The following is a 19,512-nucleotide window of genomic DNA, read 5'->3' as shown; positions in this document are numbered from 1 at the left end:
GGTCTGGACTCCCTGGTGGTTCATCTCTGACGGTCTGCTGCAGATATTATTCCTTCAGAACGTTTAGTTCTCCTACACTGGAGAATAAATATACCGTCATTCTAACGTCCATTATGTATCCTTAATGTTACACATATTTCTTCCACGATCCCAATCCGTCACAAATAATTACCATCTAATTGAAATGCATACGAAATGCATCCTTTTTGCATTACATGGAACCCATTTCTCGTCATTCGTTTCATTCACGTCTGTAAAAGCTTCTGTTCTACGAACGATTTGGCAGTAAATCTTTATAAGCGACCGTTATTTTCGCGTGTTACTTTTATTTATCTATATGTGTTTACATGTGCTGCCGTCGTAAATCGGTTTTTATTTAAGCACAATAATGCATCAGCATAGACATCGAAGTTGAGCTTAAAGCAAACCTATAATCTAGCAGTTAATCCGTGATCGAAATGAATGTGGGCGTGGGCACAGTATTGTAAGTTAACCTTAGAACTTGTTCCGTGTATGTATCGACTTATTAATAAAAAAATACCGATTTTATAATATATATATGATTCATAAACGGGCGTATGATTAATGATATGTTTGCTAAAAGTTCAAAATTGCTAGCTTTCAAAGTATATGTACTCATAATAGATGCTAGTGACCGCAAATATATTTGCTTGTACGTTTAAAATCGACAATATGCACGTAGTAATTGAAAACGTGTTTAGACTAGAAAATCCTAGACAGCGCACGTAATCACATGAAGACCAAAACATCTGGCGGTTCAGATTCATATTCTTGCTACTTGGCGGGCATTTAACTTTCATTAATCCAATTTAATGTTCTTAATTTATGGTAAAAGTTTGCAGTCCGTGGTGCCATGTGGCCGCTATCTGCACGTAAGTGTACTGTACCACAGAATTTGTAAATAGTTTGGCTGTTCATATCACCGGACACTTCATATTTCATGATTTTCGTTAGCCGCTAGTTGGACATGTGACCACATAGTTCTAGGTTTATATACTGCGACTATGGTTAATAAACGATGTTGCATCATTATTACTATTTGAATTTGTGATCTAGCTAAAGTGGAACACGAAGTTTCACTTTATACGACAAGACATGATGTTGCCACCATGCAACAATTGTATTGTGGCTAATGATTTGGGAAAGCAGAAAATTTGATATAAAATGCTTAATTTGTGTTGCAAGAGTTAACAACCGTGTATATCAATAGAAGCTGAGATGATGCTATCTAATGAAATTCTCAGTAGTTCATGGATTTGGCATTAGCGATAGGTGAACATTACTTGTATTGCCGCTAGCTAAATGCCAAGAACAAGTTTCATAAATGATCCAGACAAAAGTGGAGCATTAAAATTGCCAAGTTTTCGAGTGGTTTGCGAAGCGCTGTAAGTAAGTTGCGATTCGCGTGCCACTAACCATACATCATCGTGCAGCGATATGTTACCACCTCCGTTCATATTGTGCTGCGCTCCGTCATAATTTTAGGAAGGTCTCTATGGACACAGAACGGTCGATATTGATATTTCACAGGCTTAGCTTGTATATATCTATTCCACATATGTATTGGTTTCATCCATTTTTTTAAATATCAAGATAAATTTAAACGCACAAAAGTAAATATTTGTTAATCGACAATTATTTCAAATTTGCGTCAACAGCAGTCCACTTATTTAAATAAAATACTAACTTTATCTATTTTTATGCTACTCTGCTAATATATATATATACGCATATACGCATATATACATATATATGAGAGAGAAAGAGAATGAGATAGAGAGTAGACCTGTTGTAGTAGTTAATATGAATTTGTACTCAGCAACTACAATTTATTGCGTATAAGCTCATTTGTGTAACATGCGTGTTCGAGCAAGGATAGGGTGTATGTTACCAATTAGCAATAATCATTAGACACTAATTAATATATTCTTCAGTTATCATAATTAATTGACCTACCGAAAACATGCCAATTTATTGAAAGACAAATTGCTTTTAAGGGTAGAGCAAACCTGGTCCCATCGAAAGCCATTTATTTGAAACCGCATCCGTTAGATTTGAATTCCGCAAAAGCTTTCAAGTTACAATTTTAATCTGAATTTATGTGCATGTGCGAGTAGTAGAGCACTTATATAAATACACTTACCACCTATACCTGTATTAAATATAGGTTAGGTATCCACGAATATGCAGAAAATACCACAAGAGCAAACACTTCGGCTTCATGAATATGATATCAGTGCTTCCACCATACTTGATGATCTTCATGGCGTGATACATCACGTTAACGGAGTTTCCCCTACATACATTAGAATAAATATCGTGTTTTATAGCTGCGGTGTATTAGACTTGAAAAGATGTTGAATCAATGTTGATACATTAAAACTACTAGCGCCACGATATATGATACCATGTGTCTTCCTGGCAGGACGTTCGAGAATGGAGAGTTTGTATTTGAACTGATTGCGTAGCGAGGTAATCTGAATCTGAAAACACTTTCAAGAAAACCAATAAACGGTAGTGAAAAAAGGAACTACTGCAAACAAAAATAAGCTCGACCGAATGCCAAAAATTACCACGTCAAATTTATATTATCATTATACCATTGCTAAAGATAATCAATATTGAATATTACAAATATCTGCATCTGCATATGCAGATGTATGTAATTCCATTGTGGATTTGTATTGTCAATATATTTTAAAAATGCAATAAAAATAAAATTCTGCGAGAACAATATTGGAAGATTAAACGGTATATATAGTAAATTCAAGTGCTATAATACAACCAGCATAAAACAAACTTCGAAAATAAACATCGACTGGCACGTCAGGCGGGCAAGCCGCGTCGCGGAATAAATACGGAATGTAATCATATATTCAAAATAGTGGAGATACGTGTTTCAATTCTACATATTTCATTGTATATTTGTTGTTCTTTCAACAAACACATAGCGAATATTTTCGGGAAGAGTTTGCATTATAGTTATCTTAAATAGAGCAAATTAGCGTTGGTGAATTGGTAGGGAAAGACTGTGTACGGTTGTGTCAGGGCACGGTAGTGACAGTCGTCATAACAGCTAGACTATACTGATTTTGAGATAGGGTTCAAAGGGAAAAATGTGAAGTATGATTGTTCGAACAAGTTCCAATTATTTCTTTTAGTCGGTGCCTTAGATTAACATGATCTTTGGACAGCATTGTATTTAAAGAATCCAAAGTAAGTAATAACTGTATAAAGCTGCAAACTCATATAAAAAAAGAGGCAACAGCTTTAGATAAAAATCAAAAAGTTTTACTGGTTACTAGGGACTAAATCCAAACTAAGCTCATACAATAAGCTACTTTTATATAAATCTTTATTCAAACCAATTTGGTGCTATGGTATACAATCGTGGGGCAGTGCTCATAAGACTAACATAGAAATAATACAGAAATTTCAAAACAAATTTTTGAAAATTGCCTTATGAGCTTTCAAATATGTTCCCAACTAGTTAATTCATGTCGACACGAATACACCTACCATAAATGAAGCGATAACAAAAACAACACACAAGTATAGAAACAAGCTAATCAGTCACCCAAATTCATTAGCAAACTCCTTGATAATAGAGAACTATCGAAGAAGATTGAAAAGGAAAGCGCCACTGGATTTAAGCCATCAACTCTCCTGATAAAAAATTGAAATAACTTAATCATTATTTATAAGAAATTTTTGTAAATAGTTAAAATTATATAATTATCAATAAAATATTGTGAATTTTATATCGAATGGAAAAACAACTACTGAGTTGTTTTTTCCAACATGCCATTGTAGTATACAATGTCCCTTTTCGGCCGACTATTGTAAATTCATCAAATTTATTGAATGTTCTTTACTGAACAGTTTTAAATTAAAAAGATAATAAAAAAATGTTGCTGTAAGTTAAAGATTAGTAGTTACAAACCAGCAATTAGGTATTGCTGAGAAAATTCAGTTCACAATCAGTCATAATGATGATTTGATGCTTTGGGTACGTTTGTGACATGTATTTCTTGTTCTTTTCGGGTGAAAATTAAACAAATAAAAATCTAACTTAACTAATATATAATATGAAAAAGAAAGGAAAAGGTAAATTCATTACAAAAAAAAAGATTTCAGAAACATTTACGTAAACTTTGTTTAGAAAATCATGTATTGTTATATACTGTTATATTTTATTAGTTTTGTTTAAATGTTTATGTTGTGATGTGTTACATATTATTGCTGTCTAAAATTAATTATTTGTGCTAAGATTAGAAAAATATGATTAAAATATATTATATATGTATGTACAAAGTGATTTTTTCTGATTTGAGCAATTGGCAAAAAGCTATAATCCAAATACTAATGTTCGGCTATAACTATCATCGACCATAATCAAGTAGTTGCTCATGAATTGATTATTATACGAAGGCTTTCCACAATTGAGATAACGGTTTAGTAGTTGGCGGCATCGACGCCAACAAAAAGCCGTGAAAACAGAATAGTAGGCAGAAGCAGCAGCGGCCAGCCCTCGGTTACGAAAGAAAGGCAACATCGAAAGAACGAACGAACGAACGATCACTTCCCATGTAACATAATTAATATGTTCGCAACCTCCAACACTGGCCCTCCCCTGCGCACGAAAGCATCGTGTGACCGTTACAAACTCCCCGGGGATGAATTTCTACAGACCGTATCGCGCGAGACCGAAGGAAGGAAACAATTCTTCTACACCGCCTTGCATAAAGTCCGGCACACAAACACATTCGTAATCCGAACACCCATACGAGGTCTGGTACGCCGAAGAACTGGTCCCATCCGCCTGGACCGATCGATTTGCGCTCGAACTCGCCAATCGGCAAAAGTCAACTCGCTTCCAGCTACTTAATATTAATTTCCAATGCCACTCGAAACTACAATCATGAAGATACAAATTATTGTTATGCATTTCATGGCTAATATAGCATTGCCCGTAAATGGAAATGGATACAATCGTATCTATTGCCTATGGTATAAAGCAGTGGACGAAATTATTTGATGTCATGATTCTATAATTGTATACTTGCATCGCTAAGGTGGGCATATTTTTCTATTTCAAATCCGGAAGGTAAATTTGCAGTTATGCTAAGCTGGGACAGGGACGTTATTTACACTAAATAACTTTTTTGGTTTTCATTGCTTTTCATTATTTTTTATTATGCTTTAATACAGCATTTAGCCACATTCATTTTATATCCTATACGATTCTTATATACAAATATCTTATACTATCTCTTAACGTCCTGTTATTCCATTCAATTTTCTTTCAACTAATTTTCATTTTGCTTTAGCCTGCTCAATATGTTCTCATCTTTCTCTTTACTTCTAATAGTATTTTTATTCGACTACAAATCCACAAATCTTATTCTACTCAAATTTTTATTTCTACTTTCTTCTATTTCTTTCTAAGTGTGTTATTTTCGTAAACTTCATAACTTAAATATGTTTTAAAATAATAAACACTACTTAAGAATGCAATGAAAATCACCTTTTCTTAAAATAAATCGATTTTTTTCATCAGAATAACTGACAATAATTACACAACCTTATCATATTTTTTTGAACTATGTTTTTTCGCTTTTAAGTCTTGTATCAAATTCTGTTTTATTCAATTTTTTTCATGATTAGCTTTAATGAAATATCGATTTTAGTGTGTATATATGAAGCCGAGCCTTGTCTTGTTTAAAGCACTTGTTTTATGCATTGAGAAAATTCAATTTTACATTTTTTGCATTTGTAGTAAATTCGTAAAAAGTAGTTCGAAATTATTTTCGAGACGCTATTTTAATCTACCTTTAGATTTCTGCATTAAGCATTTTTTTTCTTAATGCGTATTTTTATATAAACGTACTCATTTTTATGTGTATATAACATTTTCTAATTTCTGACGGATTTTTATAATTTTTTGACATGGTTAGCAACAAATTTAATTTTTACCCATATTTAAAAAAAAGAATAAAACATAAAACTGGAACAAGTTCGGGACTGTCCCGGAAAAACCGGAGCATATGATCACCTTACTTATATAACATATGACAATTTATATTAGATTTTCTCATATAAGTTTAACCAAAGTTCAAAGAAAATGTGCTATATCAAATAGAACTTTCATGATCTATTCTATATAACAAGCTTTAACCATTAAGAAAAATTTTCGATAATGTTAACACATTTAATTAAAAATACATTCCACCCCGTAATTATTAATTTCATAAATTCGGAACCATTAAAAATTAATAAGTTATTTTAAACTTACTTAGAGGCACAATGTAACATATTTATTGCTTCAGATAAATATATATGTTTCTGTTTAAATGTCCTACGCCCTACACGGATATGAAACATCTTTTATGTACCGACATGTTGTTGCTCTTGACAATATCGTACCAATATATTTATACATGTAGATAGAATATAATCTAACAGATGAAGTGTTTTCCGCCCCTTCAACAATTTCCGAAAGGCATTCCTCCCATATTTCTTAGACCGGTCGCGCAACAAAACGGATGTAAACACAACGGAGTGACTGCAATTTAAGGTAACAGACTTTTTTAAAAGCGATGACTTCATTAAACACAGAAAAAACGAGTGTTAAAGGTGGTGATAATTTAAAAATATTTAATCAAATGGAATCATTTCGAGATGCTATGATTTGAAAACAAACCAGTGGTACATGGCATCGTGATTGAGTCACATTGTTGGAACTTCCCGTATATTAAAAGACTCAAAATTTTTCGAAGATTTGAAAAAAAAAAATTTTTTTTAAGAATTTTCAAAATTTAGGAAAATCTTGGTACAGAAACTAAATAAATGAAAACAAAATTTGTACTCGTTTTAAAATTTCTATAAAATCTAATGCATATGTCTAATGAATCATTTCTGAACACAAAAGTTTTTTACCTTTTTTTATATCTCTGAAACCTGCTTCCCACAAATTTAATCAATCTTTACTCCGTCATTACAAGTGGAATATTATTTATATCATTGAAATTGGACGCTCCGTTCTCTCAACAACTTCTATTCTTGCACTAAATATCACATCAAAAACTAATATCTCCGTTAATACGATTCGAATGATTTTTGAATCATTCAAATCGGTTGATCCGTCCTTCCAAAATTGGAGACAAAAAATTGTATCCAAACATACATACTTACACACACACAATCATACACATCTCGCCCGATTGCCCATATTTATTGAACAAAATTGAAGATGCTGAGCACGTGTTATTTGTGTGCCCACGATTTAGTGCACTATGAGACGGTGTAAAAGTGATATTAAGCCGAAGAATTACTAAAAATATTGTTGTAAAATTGATTATGACAACTCAGGCTGTGTGGAAAGCCATAGATACATTAGCTATCGAAGTTTTAACCCTTTCCACTAGAATGCCGCCTTCTTCGGAAATAAGAAGGAAGAATAGAACAAATAAAAGGAAAGTATAATTAAAAGAGAGAATCATAGCATTCTAGATCCTACCCCCATGAAGTAATGACTAACAGCGGTTTCCGTGGGGAAAAGAGGTATGAGATAAGCGGAGATTTTTAGTAGGTATTATACCCAAGCGGTTTAGAGTTCGCCATACCCAGACAAGAGACCTAGTCTGGGATGTGTAAACGTATTTCCTTCGCTTTAAAAAAAAAACTCGATTTTTTCTAAGGTATGCCAAAATGTTCAGATCTTTTAAAGCATAAAGATATGCAAAACAAATTTATTTTCGAATTCTTTGCGATTACTATAACTTACTCTAGTAAAAAATAAAGAGAAAAGGGAAAGTAAAAAATATTTAACAGTATAGTTAATCGTTACAAAATTCCTATGGTGTTCTCACGCTGAATAAAAATTTAATTAATCGACGTTTTAATAAAACTAAGTTCAAATAATTTTTCATTTCTACAATTTTATTATAACTTATGCAGCACAGTTCGTCCTATGGACCTCGCACTATTAGATGATTCAACCCCATGCGAAAGAAAATTCTGCAGCCAGACACGGCGATACGATGATGCATGGGGTTATTATATTAAAGACGAAGGGAAAAGGTAGTTGCAGCATATAATATCCGGTAGATCTAATGAACAACACAAATATGATGACAAGGGATCTCCACAATATCAAAGGAACGTGCTCAAATATATTTATTGCGTAATACGTACGCGTTTATGCTTTTCGTTTTCATTAGTTCTCTCGAGTATTATCTGTATCGACATACAGGCGAATTATAATTAAATTTAAGCCATTATATAGGTATTGGTAAAAGCAGAAGTAATTAATGCAATCGCATTAATTTTAAGTTGTAAAGAGTTATAAAGAGCTTAAATATAGTATAGGGTAGAGTGGGGCAGAAAAGTCCAATTAAGTTCACTTTAGGTAATTATACTGTCTAAACAAGATGAACTACATCATAACACATAACACGTATCATACAAACAACTATCGTACTATGTTCAATAAAATTCCCAGTTAAAAACTAATTAGCAAAATGTTTTTTTACCTTTTTTCTAAAATTTGTCATCTGTCCTTTTTCACCCCATAGGTTGGGTAAAAAGGTGTATGACTTGTATATGAGTATAGATTTATGATTTTTAGTTGAGATTTACAACCTCAAGTGGAAATTTGGATATCATGCTGCTTGATATCAAGCTTGGCCAAAGTTAGGATCAAACCCGGAATTACTTTAGATATATGTATGTAATATTCTTGACTTGTATGTGATGCTGCAATGCCTGCGAAAGGCGATCTTCACTTGAGATCTATAAGCTCAAGTGGAAATTTTGATATCATGCTGCTTGATATCAAGTTTGGCCGCGGTTGAGATTGTACACAAAACTACATAGTGCTATACGCCATAGCTGGCTCACAAATATTTAAAATTAAAAGTGCATATTGTTCAATTTATTCTATTTCATAAAATGTCTATGATCGGAGATGTTTGCGTAAACGATATCGAGTATATAGTGATTACACGTATTCATTGACTCTACTATTTATTTCGTATTGAGAAACGAATGTCGCAATATACAAATAAAACAAAACAAGGCAGAACAAATAAATATCATATGTATATATTTATACACAAAGTAGCATCTCACTAGTCGACGCTCGGTCGACGGGAATAACTCCATGAACGAGTGGTTACATATAGAAACGTTGTGTAAATATGAAATTGAGTATATTGCTTGGCTGCGGTCACATAAATCGGAATATCGTTGATAATTTATAATGTACAGGAAATACTGACTCGCTTTATATGCCATCCTAAGGTATATCATTTGATATATGATAATACCCCGGTATTAAAAAGATGTCTATGCAAACATATGGGAGAGATGACAACGAATAAGGTAGCCATTTATTAACTTTAGTTAAGCTATAGTTACGCAATTAATTTTCCGCGCCGTGTTTTACGCTCACTGTACAAACATAAAGCTTTCTATATTAAAAGATGAAAATCCAACTTAAATTGGAATAGAAGAGTTCGGAGATCGGTGACGTAAAATTTAAAAAAAAAATAAAACATAGAAAAATGAGATGCCATTAATATTAATAGCATCGTTAGAAAAAAAACTAGTTTGTTTCGTTTTATGATTTTTAATTTTTTTTTATCATTCAACCCTTCTCGTACACCTGGGGTTTACTGACCCCGATGCCACCTTCAACGACCATTTTTCACAAGTCGCTCGTTTCCGAGCATTTTCCAGGCTTTTGATTTTTTTATCTTTCAGTTTGTTAGAATGAATAGAAGGATAACAAAACATTAACAAAAATGTAAGTGTGATGGAAAATATCAAATAAATTGATATTGAAATATTTTGAGTGAATTAGTATTTTTTGAAAACTGAAACTAAGGGGTCGATTCTATCGCAAAATATACCAATGTTATGGCAAGTCTATGTTACGTAGCGGTTTTCATATAAAATGGTGCTAAAAACTGACAAGTTGTTGCTGTGCAGTCAGGTGTTTTAGATATAAAACCTAATCTAAAAAACGCACAAACGCAAAAAAATATTATAAAAGTGTATTTGTGATGTGCATTTATAATAGATGGGATAAGTTAGATTTTATGTGTAAAACGCCTGATCGCACAGTAAATACATAGCATTTTAACAGTTTTCAGTACCATGTTATATGAAAATCGCTACGTAATTGTCATAACATTGGTCGATTTTACGGCAGAAGCGGTACCTAAAGTTCTTTTATATAACTTGGTAACTTATAGTTGGAATACCAAAACATATTTTTATAGTTGTATTATTGTTTACTAAACAATTTAAAATGATTTTTTTTTAATATATTTTAACAGCAATCAGAATCTTACGTCCTATGAGCTGTTGGGTTGAAACTTCTCCTTTCTTCGTATTTTTTAGATGGTAACCCAATGGTTAATCCAACCATATTTAATGATTTTTTGTTATTAGATTTAATCTAATAGGGCTGACTTTTTATTGGTGCAGCAATGCCGGGCAAGGGCTATTTTCACTTGGAAATATATTGCTATCTATATTTCCAAGTAAAAATCGTTGTCACTGCTGTCTGACAACAGGCTGCTCGAAGTGGGTATCGAACCCGGGACCTCTGATTCAGGTCCCGTCGCTCTTAACCACTTACCTATGGGCGAGCCCTTAAAATGGATGATTTTGAGATTTAAATGATTAAATCCACAATTTCCGAAACTTGTAATGTGTCATGTCGATTTTTGTTTGGTATATAGTATAGAGATACTGGTTTTCGAATTTTGAATTTTTTCTAAATTATTTATATTATCCTTGCATGCCAAGCACCAAACTGCTGAAGTATATATCATAGTTTATCTCATTAGAGACAGATAAACTTTTCCCTTATTTGATTTGTAGAGACTAGTATGTAATAATGTCACTAAGCGATTACATTAACATTTCTTAATGCGCCAAACCGACAGTTTGCCTCATACTGTGAACGTTATGATGCATTTAATACTTAACCTTATATGAACAATGAACATGGACATGCATCACATCTACGGTTCCACACATATTCGCAGACACTGATATTCAGCGATCAACGACTTATTTATATTGAATATTCGACGCGACGATGTCCCGCTGAAAGTATTGCAAAATAATCTGTGGACCATTAATAACGTCCATGACTTGTAATGATAATCGTTAAGAACTCGAATCAACAATAGTTGCCGGCCGTCGAGCATTAAAAGCATTCCCTATAAAGACCCGAGCACACCGCGCTTGAGAAGTTCAATGTTTCCACGAGACGGGCCATGTCTCATGTGTGAAGCTGGGATAAATGACTCATTTTCTGTGCTAATTTACTCATTGCAAAATCGACATCTTTTGAAATTAAGGGACCGATTCTGCCGTGTAACAGACAAATGTTATGGCAAAGCCATGTTACGCTTTAACTTACTTACATTATGCTACTGAGTCATACTGAATACTGTCAAAATGCCATGTATTTGCTGTGCATTCAAGCGTTTTACACATAAACTGCAACGTCACTCGTATGTTATGAACCGGAGTCAGAAAGACCCTGTTATCTAACATCGGTTTTTTGATATTTGTGCGGTTTCTAGATTATGTTTTCTATCCGACAACCTGAGAAAATCGTCTGACTGCACACAAACCACATGGGTTTTGTCAATATTTAGAACGAATTTGTACGAAAAGTTCTTCATAACATAGCCTTGCCATATCATTGGTCTGTTATGCGGCAGAATCAGATAAAAAAACGTATTAAACATTCGGACGTTATTTCTATTTAATTTAAATCAACTCTCGGAAAATATTTTAGATAAAATGTATTAATGTAAATAAAACATGCCTCGAAAGCGAGATTGCTTATAATTCAATCAAATTTCAATATTTCATTGGAACGTTTTACCAATTAAAAGCACGAAGTACACGCACGACAAAACTGTTGAGTGGCATATATATAAAAGGCAACAATAAAACCTCATACGAGTGTGCCTCATATCATCCGAGCGCGATGCTTTCACACAGTGCCAGAGAGGTCGTTCGACACAAAAGGCAATCGTATATTACATGAGATGTAAAAGCATATTGCGTTGGAATACATCAAAAACATACACATATTGCCCTCCAACAAATCAAATATGATTCACTATTAATCAACGTTTTCAATAGTCTCATCTCTTTGTAGAGCAGTGTACGTATATCGGTCTAACCCAAGTGCAGGTTTCAAACCCAGGACACAGATAAAATATAATTGCTTTCATTCCCATCACACCCGGTCAGCACACAATCGTTGCGAAAACTTACAAGTGCTCGATTGGATTTATTGTGAGTTGACAATTTTTCGAAAACCTTGTTGCGATAAAAAAACTAACAGAGATCTATGTGGTATTTTATTACATTTTTAACCTTCCGTAAGGTACTTTATAGTAACCGCAAAAAGTCGAAAATGAAAATATCTGCATACCCTTCACGTTTTGAAGTTTGGCATACTATTGAAAAACTTTATGTAGTGATTGTGCGTGTGCATATGTATGTTTGGATACAATTTTTATTCACTATTTCGGGAACGCGTATCAACCGATTTAACAGATTCAAGATACTTTCGAATTGTATTGACGGCAAGACGTGTTTAGTTTTTGGCAAAGGCAGATCCAGCCGATGCTTCACTTATAAAACGGACATTGAACCATATATATAATATATATTTTCAAGTAAAAATGTGTATCACAAATGCTTGATCTGTATTCGAAACTGTACCCCAATAACTAGTGGGGCGCAAGGCATCGTGCCTTAAGGCAAATTGCTGGAACTTTCCGTACCAAAAATTATTTTTTTAAAAAAAGATTAACATTTTTGAAAAAAAATTTACTCTGAAAAAATTAGATTTTTGAGAAACTATAAATTTTTGACAAAAATCTACTTTTTTTGAAAAAAAAAGACTTTTTGAAGAAAAATTTATTTTGAAATATTTTGGAAGTTCTGAACTTTTTTTCAAAGCAATCGTACTGCTTTAACTGTATAGAGACAAAATATCAAAGCGCGTAAGCGCCGCGTCGCCGTCTAACGGATAAACATTGGTACGGACCCATAGGAATGTAAAGAAAATTTATACTTGTTGTTAAAATCTCTATAAAATATCTGATAATTTGATGTGCATATGTCTAACGTTCATTTTTGACCGCCAAATGGCTCATTTTTTTACTTTTTCCTCCATATCTCCGAAGTCGTTGCACCTTCATTTCCAAAAATTTGAACAGTTAGTCATTTAGTCAATACAAATAAAATGTTTTTTAAGTTATTCAAATCGGACGCTCCGTTCTCTTAAAAACTGAGTTACCGTTTTTGGCACTTTTTGCCTCATATCTTCAGAACGGGTAGACCTGCCTTTGCCAAAAACTAATCAGCACGTCTCCTTATCAATACAAATCGAATGTTTTTTGAATTATTCAAATCGCTTTATTCGTGTTCCCGAAATCATCGATGAAAATTTATATCCGAACACACACACACGCACACACACACATACATCCATTTTTTTTAAGGTATGCCAAAATGTTCAGAAGGTTTTGATATATAAAAGATATGTAAAAATATTCATTTTCGATTTTTTTGCGATTACTATAACTTGCCCTACGGGAAGATAAAAATAAATGTACCAATTAAATTTTGTGACCACAATTTTAAATTTTCATAACATCCAAATGAAACCACATCTATATAAGAATTAACTGCGTACTATAGAAAAGTACCAGAGATGCATTCCTATCCAAAGCCGTCGTGCAAGGTACAATTCTAATAACGGTAAGGGGTTTGCTTTGGCATCAGCTGATACCGCACCGAATGATAACAGATAAGACTAGGACTTACTTGTTGTGTAGTACACGTAGAGTCTTCGGCGCCATACAGATGACACTCCAATCGGTGTTTCCGTGATCATTACAGATCGTAATGGAGAATCGACCGTAGTTCGCTCGGATCAGATTGATCTGCTCGCCCGGTTTACAGTCGATTTTCAGCGTCTTGCCTTCACAGGCGTACACCGTCTCGTATCGCGGCGGCTCTGTAACAGGGAAATAACAATAAGCATCAGGAATCAATTGCATCAGATAATGATTAGGCAGCATAAAGTTAAATCTAGGTGTAAATGTATCATTATCACACACATAAAAACATCAAAAGAATTTATATAGACCGATTCTGCCAAAATTGACCAATGTTATGGCAAGACTATGTTACTTTCAAGTTTTCATACAAAATGCTACTAAAAACTGTCAAAATGTATTTGCTGTCCGATCAGACGTTTTACGCATAAAATACAACTTCACTCATATGTTATCAAGCCATACCTCAAAGATCCAGTTAGGGAGCGTCCATTAATCACGTGAGCGAGTTTTTAAGGATTTTTAGACCCCCCCTCCCCCTTGGTGATATTTGGTGATATTCAAAATTATCCCCCCTCCCCCACCAAACATAACGTGTATTTTTAGTTACGTGAAAAAACTGTATAACTTTTCATTTTTTTAAAAAATGTTTGAACTTTTCCGTATAAAAAATAGTAAAAAAAATAAATGCACGTGATATCTTGCTATACCCCTCCCTCCCCCACATGATATTTCGTAATTGTTTGTCAACCCCCCCCCCTCCTAAAAACCTCACGTGATTAATGAACGCCCCCTTATGATAATATCATTTTTTGTCATTTTTATATTGCTTATTTGTCGACTTTGTATAAACGTACGTTAGTCATATACATTGTATGAGTTATCTTTACAATTTTATTTGTTGGGAGGTATATTTTTTGCCTTACTTTCTCCCTCCATAGTTCTTGCCTACCCTTATCCCACTCTATAATAGCGTGCTCAGCATCCGCCCTAGTCGCTCCACGTTTCTAGGTTAGGTTTTCAATCTAAAACGCCCAACTAAACAGCAACCAAATAGGAATTTGACAGTTTTTAGTACTACTTTATATGAAAACTGCTACATAACATAGTCTTGTCATAACATTGATCCACTTTATGGCAGAATCGGCCCCATATAAAATATATTTATATATGAATAATTATATTACAAATTTTATTTTATAGTGCTAAGAAATCTTTTGGATTCTTTTATGTTATCCAATTAAAATTTTAAGTTGATAAATGCAACGTACATACTTGCATATTATAAATGTTTACAATATAGTAAGTAAATTTACCAGCCATTCAATCCAAAAGGAAATTGCTTATTGCAGATATTTATTTTTTATTACGAATTTTATTATCATTGAGAGAAATGAATAATTCCTGAATTTTGTCGACAGAGATGTAATAGATGTAAAAAATATTCATCAGTTATAATAACTACTTATTTAATTTATCTCTTGCTAAATTGCTTTTTTAAACATAATTTACTTTTTATTTACTATTTTTTATTGGTAACACCTTCGCCAGAGTAAAGGTTCAGTTGGTCCTTTTTACCTCACCTACACGTAAGATTTTATAGGAGTTATATAAAAAACTGCTGAATCTAACTTAAAAATAAGAATACATCTTATAAAACAATTCAATAACGTATACTTAAAAATTATATTAAAGTCTCGGAAACTTAATTAACAACGAAAGAAATAACTTTTGTCATGGATTTTACAATATTGCCGTTTATCTCCCGATAGCAACGTCGTAAGGATCAAGGTGATGGTTATAAATATTTTTTCCTCTACTTTCAAATATTGTTGTTAAACAATCCCTAACTTTACTTGTTTTTTAGATATCAGTGGTGAACCTTTTTACCCGAGGATCTTTAAGCCCCCCTCAACACTGTATACTAGAACGACAGACCAGAAACTTATCTAGCTGATGTAAGTATATCTTGACAATTTACAAAAGTGTATATAATAGAGCCAGGAAGTATTTTTTATCGCGCTAATTTTTCACATTGACAATAAATGCAAATATAATGCCTTGAAATAGCTTTCTGTGAATGTGATTAACACACATGTACAAATATATTTAACTCGCTGATTGTACAGACACTCAACAAAGAGATCGATGTAAAAAATATGATCATTGCTCAACCCGTACGATCTATTGTGCTATAAGGAACCTCATTGCGCTTTTTGTTGTCAATGCTTCAATGAATATACTTTATTATCGATGATTAATGCTTTTGCTTACATATTTATTATATTAAAATGCGTTCGTGCTTATCTTTAATGCCATTTTTCATCGTTCATGCGTATTAATGGTATTGTATTCAACGGGCAAATATCTTTTTGCTCATTGTCAGTTAACAAATAGATAAATATGCGTATTCTAAACACGATGCCGAATGTTCGCAGTTAATAGCCAAGGCTGTTAGTATTCTCAACAATGTGTTGAAGATAAGCATCAAATGCTCAAGTTAAAAATTAATCAAAAAGTCCAAAGAACAAATTGAAACTGTTTCGAGATAACAACTATTATTTACAAATTTATTTTAAGTAAATATATGTAACAACAATGAAAATCTTTTAATTCGAGATCAAACTCGACGGCAAAGACTTTAACCGACTTGATTATAATGTTATATTGCCTCATCGCGCTTTAACCTGAACGACTTATTTTGCATCCCCGATGTGCAAAGTTAAGCCTCTCAGAGCCCTTGATAGCCATCGGCGTTATTCGGTTACGTGAATAAGTACTTTATTCACGGAATAATGTATTTTTATTGCATGAAGCATGCGACAGACAATGCATAATGCAAAAGACGAATCCTGAGCGTCGTCTACTGAATCTTATCAATTTACGGAAAAAATCTCAAAAACACTTCACACGTCTATAGCTGCAACAAACGAAAGCGCGACTAACAGAAATAGAAACTCAAATAATAACTGCACCGATGAAGGCACATTAATCACGATTCGTCTTAGACTCAGCGTCGATTTGGTAAACGAACGATTCTTATTGTTGCAATTCAGAGATGCGGGTGATTGCAACAAAACAAGCTGAAGGTGCAAAAGCCATGTTAAAACTCGATATACGTATCAGTACGATCAACCGAGACCCATAAGTCATATGAATGTTTTACTCAAACAGAACTCCACCGGTGAATTATTGACCAAGTGAAATCACTGGTCGTTAAATTACTCTGTCTCCATCCTTCATAATTCATGTAAAGAGATTTGATATGCATATACATGTGTAATGCGCATACATTACAATGTACAGCACATGCACAAATGACAAAGCTCGGTCACATGATGCATTTGCAAAGATTATTCAAATCACTCGTGATTGAAGAGAAATGATACTGTAACATTAATAAAGCACTCGATTATTCACCATAACTGTAGCAAATTAAACACAGCCATAGAGCAGCACTCAAGAAAATAATTCTAATTAATAACCACAGATATTCTCATTTGAATAAAAATGAATATTAATTGATTATATAATTGCAGTTTTCGTAGAGAATGGAACGTTTCCTTCCTAACTGATTAGCTCTCCTTTGCACTCGTCTCACATAATAGAACAAAATAGGGTAATGAGTGTACCCGCGTGAGAATGGTTGCAAGGTGCGCGAAAAGCATTACCGAGTCTGGACTTTCGAATAAATAATATGCGCATTTTCTACAGTAATACTTCATACTCAGCACTGTGCATTTTCGTTCTTATAATCCCGCAAATAAAGTGTAGATAATAAAAATATTAATCTGAAAGAGTTTACTTGCATAAAGTACATGAATCAATATAACAAGAAAGCCAACGATAACGCTCATAATTATATTTACAATGTAGATCAGATTTGTTGACAATATACACATATTAAATATTCAAGCTCAACGTTCATTCCTGTTGATATACGTTGTTATATACGAGTATAAATTGCTTGTTGTTTTTGTAAGCCAACTCGCGATTCAAACCTATAAATTAGAAATGAAGCACACAATCCGCTCGTAATTTAGTAAATAGATTTTTCTCATTTGAACGCCATATATTCCTTTTCTTTTCAGTCTCAAGTAAATCCTCATCGATAATACCCTGGAGGAAAATTCCGAATAACAAACAAAGATCCAGCTAGTGAAGTTTCCGAGAAACAAATTCGGAAAGTGCAATAAAGATTTTCTTTCATGTACTAGACATGACAGACCCTTTATCTCTGCATGCATTTGCTTAAGCGCTCGAATATATAAACTCCCATAATAATAAAGATATTATATTGTTCATTTCTTCTACGATCATAAGTAACATTTAACCGCAAATTCATAAATGGATGTATAATATAACTGCAAATAGAAAACTAGTGGTGCATTAAGGCAAATTGCTGGATGTTTTAGAATGCTTTTTAAAAGCTTTATTTTTTTCTGAAATTGATTTTTTTTGACAATATTTAATTTGTTTATAAATTTTGAATTTTCAACTTCCCGTAGGGTAGTTATACTAATGGGCCGAAAATCAAAAATGAAAATTTTTGCATATCTTCACGTTTTGAAAGTTTCTGAACATTCTGGCATACCTCAGAAAAAATGGATATGTGTGTATGTGTGCCTTTTTAAAAGCATCAAATTGTTTGCTGAAATTGATTTTTTGGATAATTTAAATTTTTTTGAAAATTTCATTTTTTTCCAAAGCGATTGCGCTGCGTAGCTATTTTAGAAACGAAATATTGAAATTCGCAGTATAACGATTACACATTATAAATCTTGATACAAAACCCATAAAAATGTAAACAGAATGTGTACTAATTATTAAAATCCCTATAAAACATGATAATGATCATTTTTGACCGCTTGATCATATTTTTTTACATTTCTTTATTGAATATCCAGAACCGCTTGACCTGCCTTTCCAAAATTTTTATCTTCATTTCGTCAACACAAACTTTTTTGAATCATGCAAATCGGACGCGCTCAACAGCTGAATTACTATTTCTGTACTTATCGTCTGTATCTTCTAAATGGCTAGATCTGGCCAGGCTAAAAACTAATTAGCCTCCCTATCAATATGAATCCAAGGTTTTTTGAATCATTCGAATCGGTTGATCCGTTCTTCCGAAATCGTGGACAAAAAATTGTATTCGAACATAATAAACATAATATACTTAATTTCAAGAGTAAAATTGACCATAATGCAAACTAACTGATAGCAAGTCTTTACAACACCACACATAATATAAGATTAAAAAGAATGCAATTAATAGATCTAACACATTAATTAATAATAAGTTGTTCTACCATATTATTTATGATAGGTGTGTGTATGTACGTGTATATGCAGTCTCTGTAATGTACTTTGTTTATAATTATATGTATATATTTGAGTATTTTTTTCTTTATTATACTAGAATTTAATTAAGATATAATTTAGTACATTAATAAAAGGTGAACCACTGGGTTTTCCTTTTAAAATGTTATTTGTCAAACTAATTACTCAATGTCTTTCTATTTAGACAGATTGTAATTTATAAGAAAATAAAATAAAAAAAAACATATATACTACACACACATATACACGCATACACACA

The 19,512-nt window shown here is 32.9% G+C and overlaps 1 protein-coding gene across 3 annotated transcripts in view; it reads right to left on the bottom strand.

The window, feature by feature from the left end:
- The window catches only part of LOC113376492 (latrophilin Cirl-like), a 94,734-nt gene extending 80,671 nt beyond the window's left edge, over window positions 1–14,063 (bottom strand). For all 3 annotated transcript variants that reach the window (XM_026616434.1, XM_026616436.1, XM_026616435.1), the window contains exon 1: window positions 13,897–14,063. In XM_026616434.1, the coding sequence (XP_026472219.1) occupies window positions 13,897–13,931 (35 nt within the window). In that variant the 5' untranslated portion in view covers window positions 13,932–14,063. The remainder of the gene's footprint in view (window positions 1–13,896) is intronic.
- Between the last annotated feature and the right edge of the window lie 5,449 nt (window positions 14,064–19,512).

This window comes from Ctenocephalides felis, unplaced genomic scaffold, assembly GCF_003426905.1.
Source record: "Ctenocephalides felis isolate EL2017-DRISC unplaced genomic scaffold, ASM342690v1 CF-g0.4_SCAFFOLD_01886, whole genome shotgun sequence".
In the NCBI taxonomy this organism is placed as follows: Eukaryota; Metazoa; Arthropoda; class Insecta; order Siphonaptera; family Pulicidae; genus Ctenocephalides; species Ctenocephalides felis.
The sequence above is the reverse complement of the archived record's forward strand: the minus strand, read 5'-3'. Positions and strand labels throughout refer to the sequence as shown.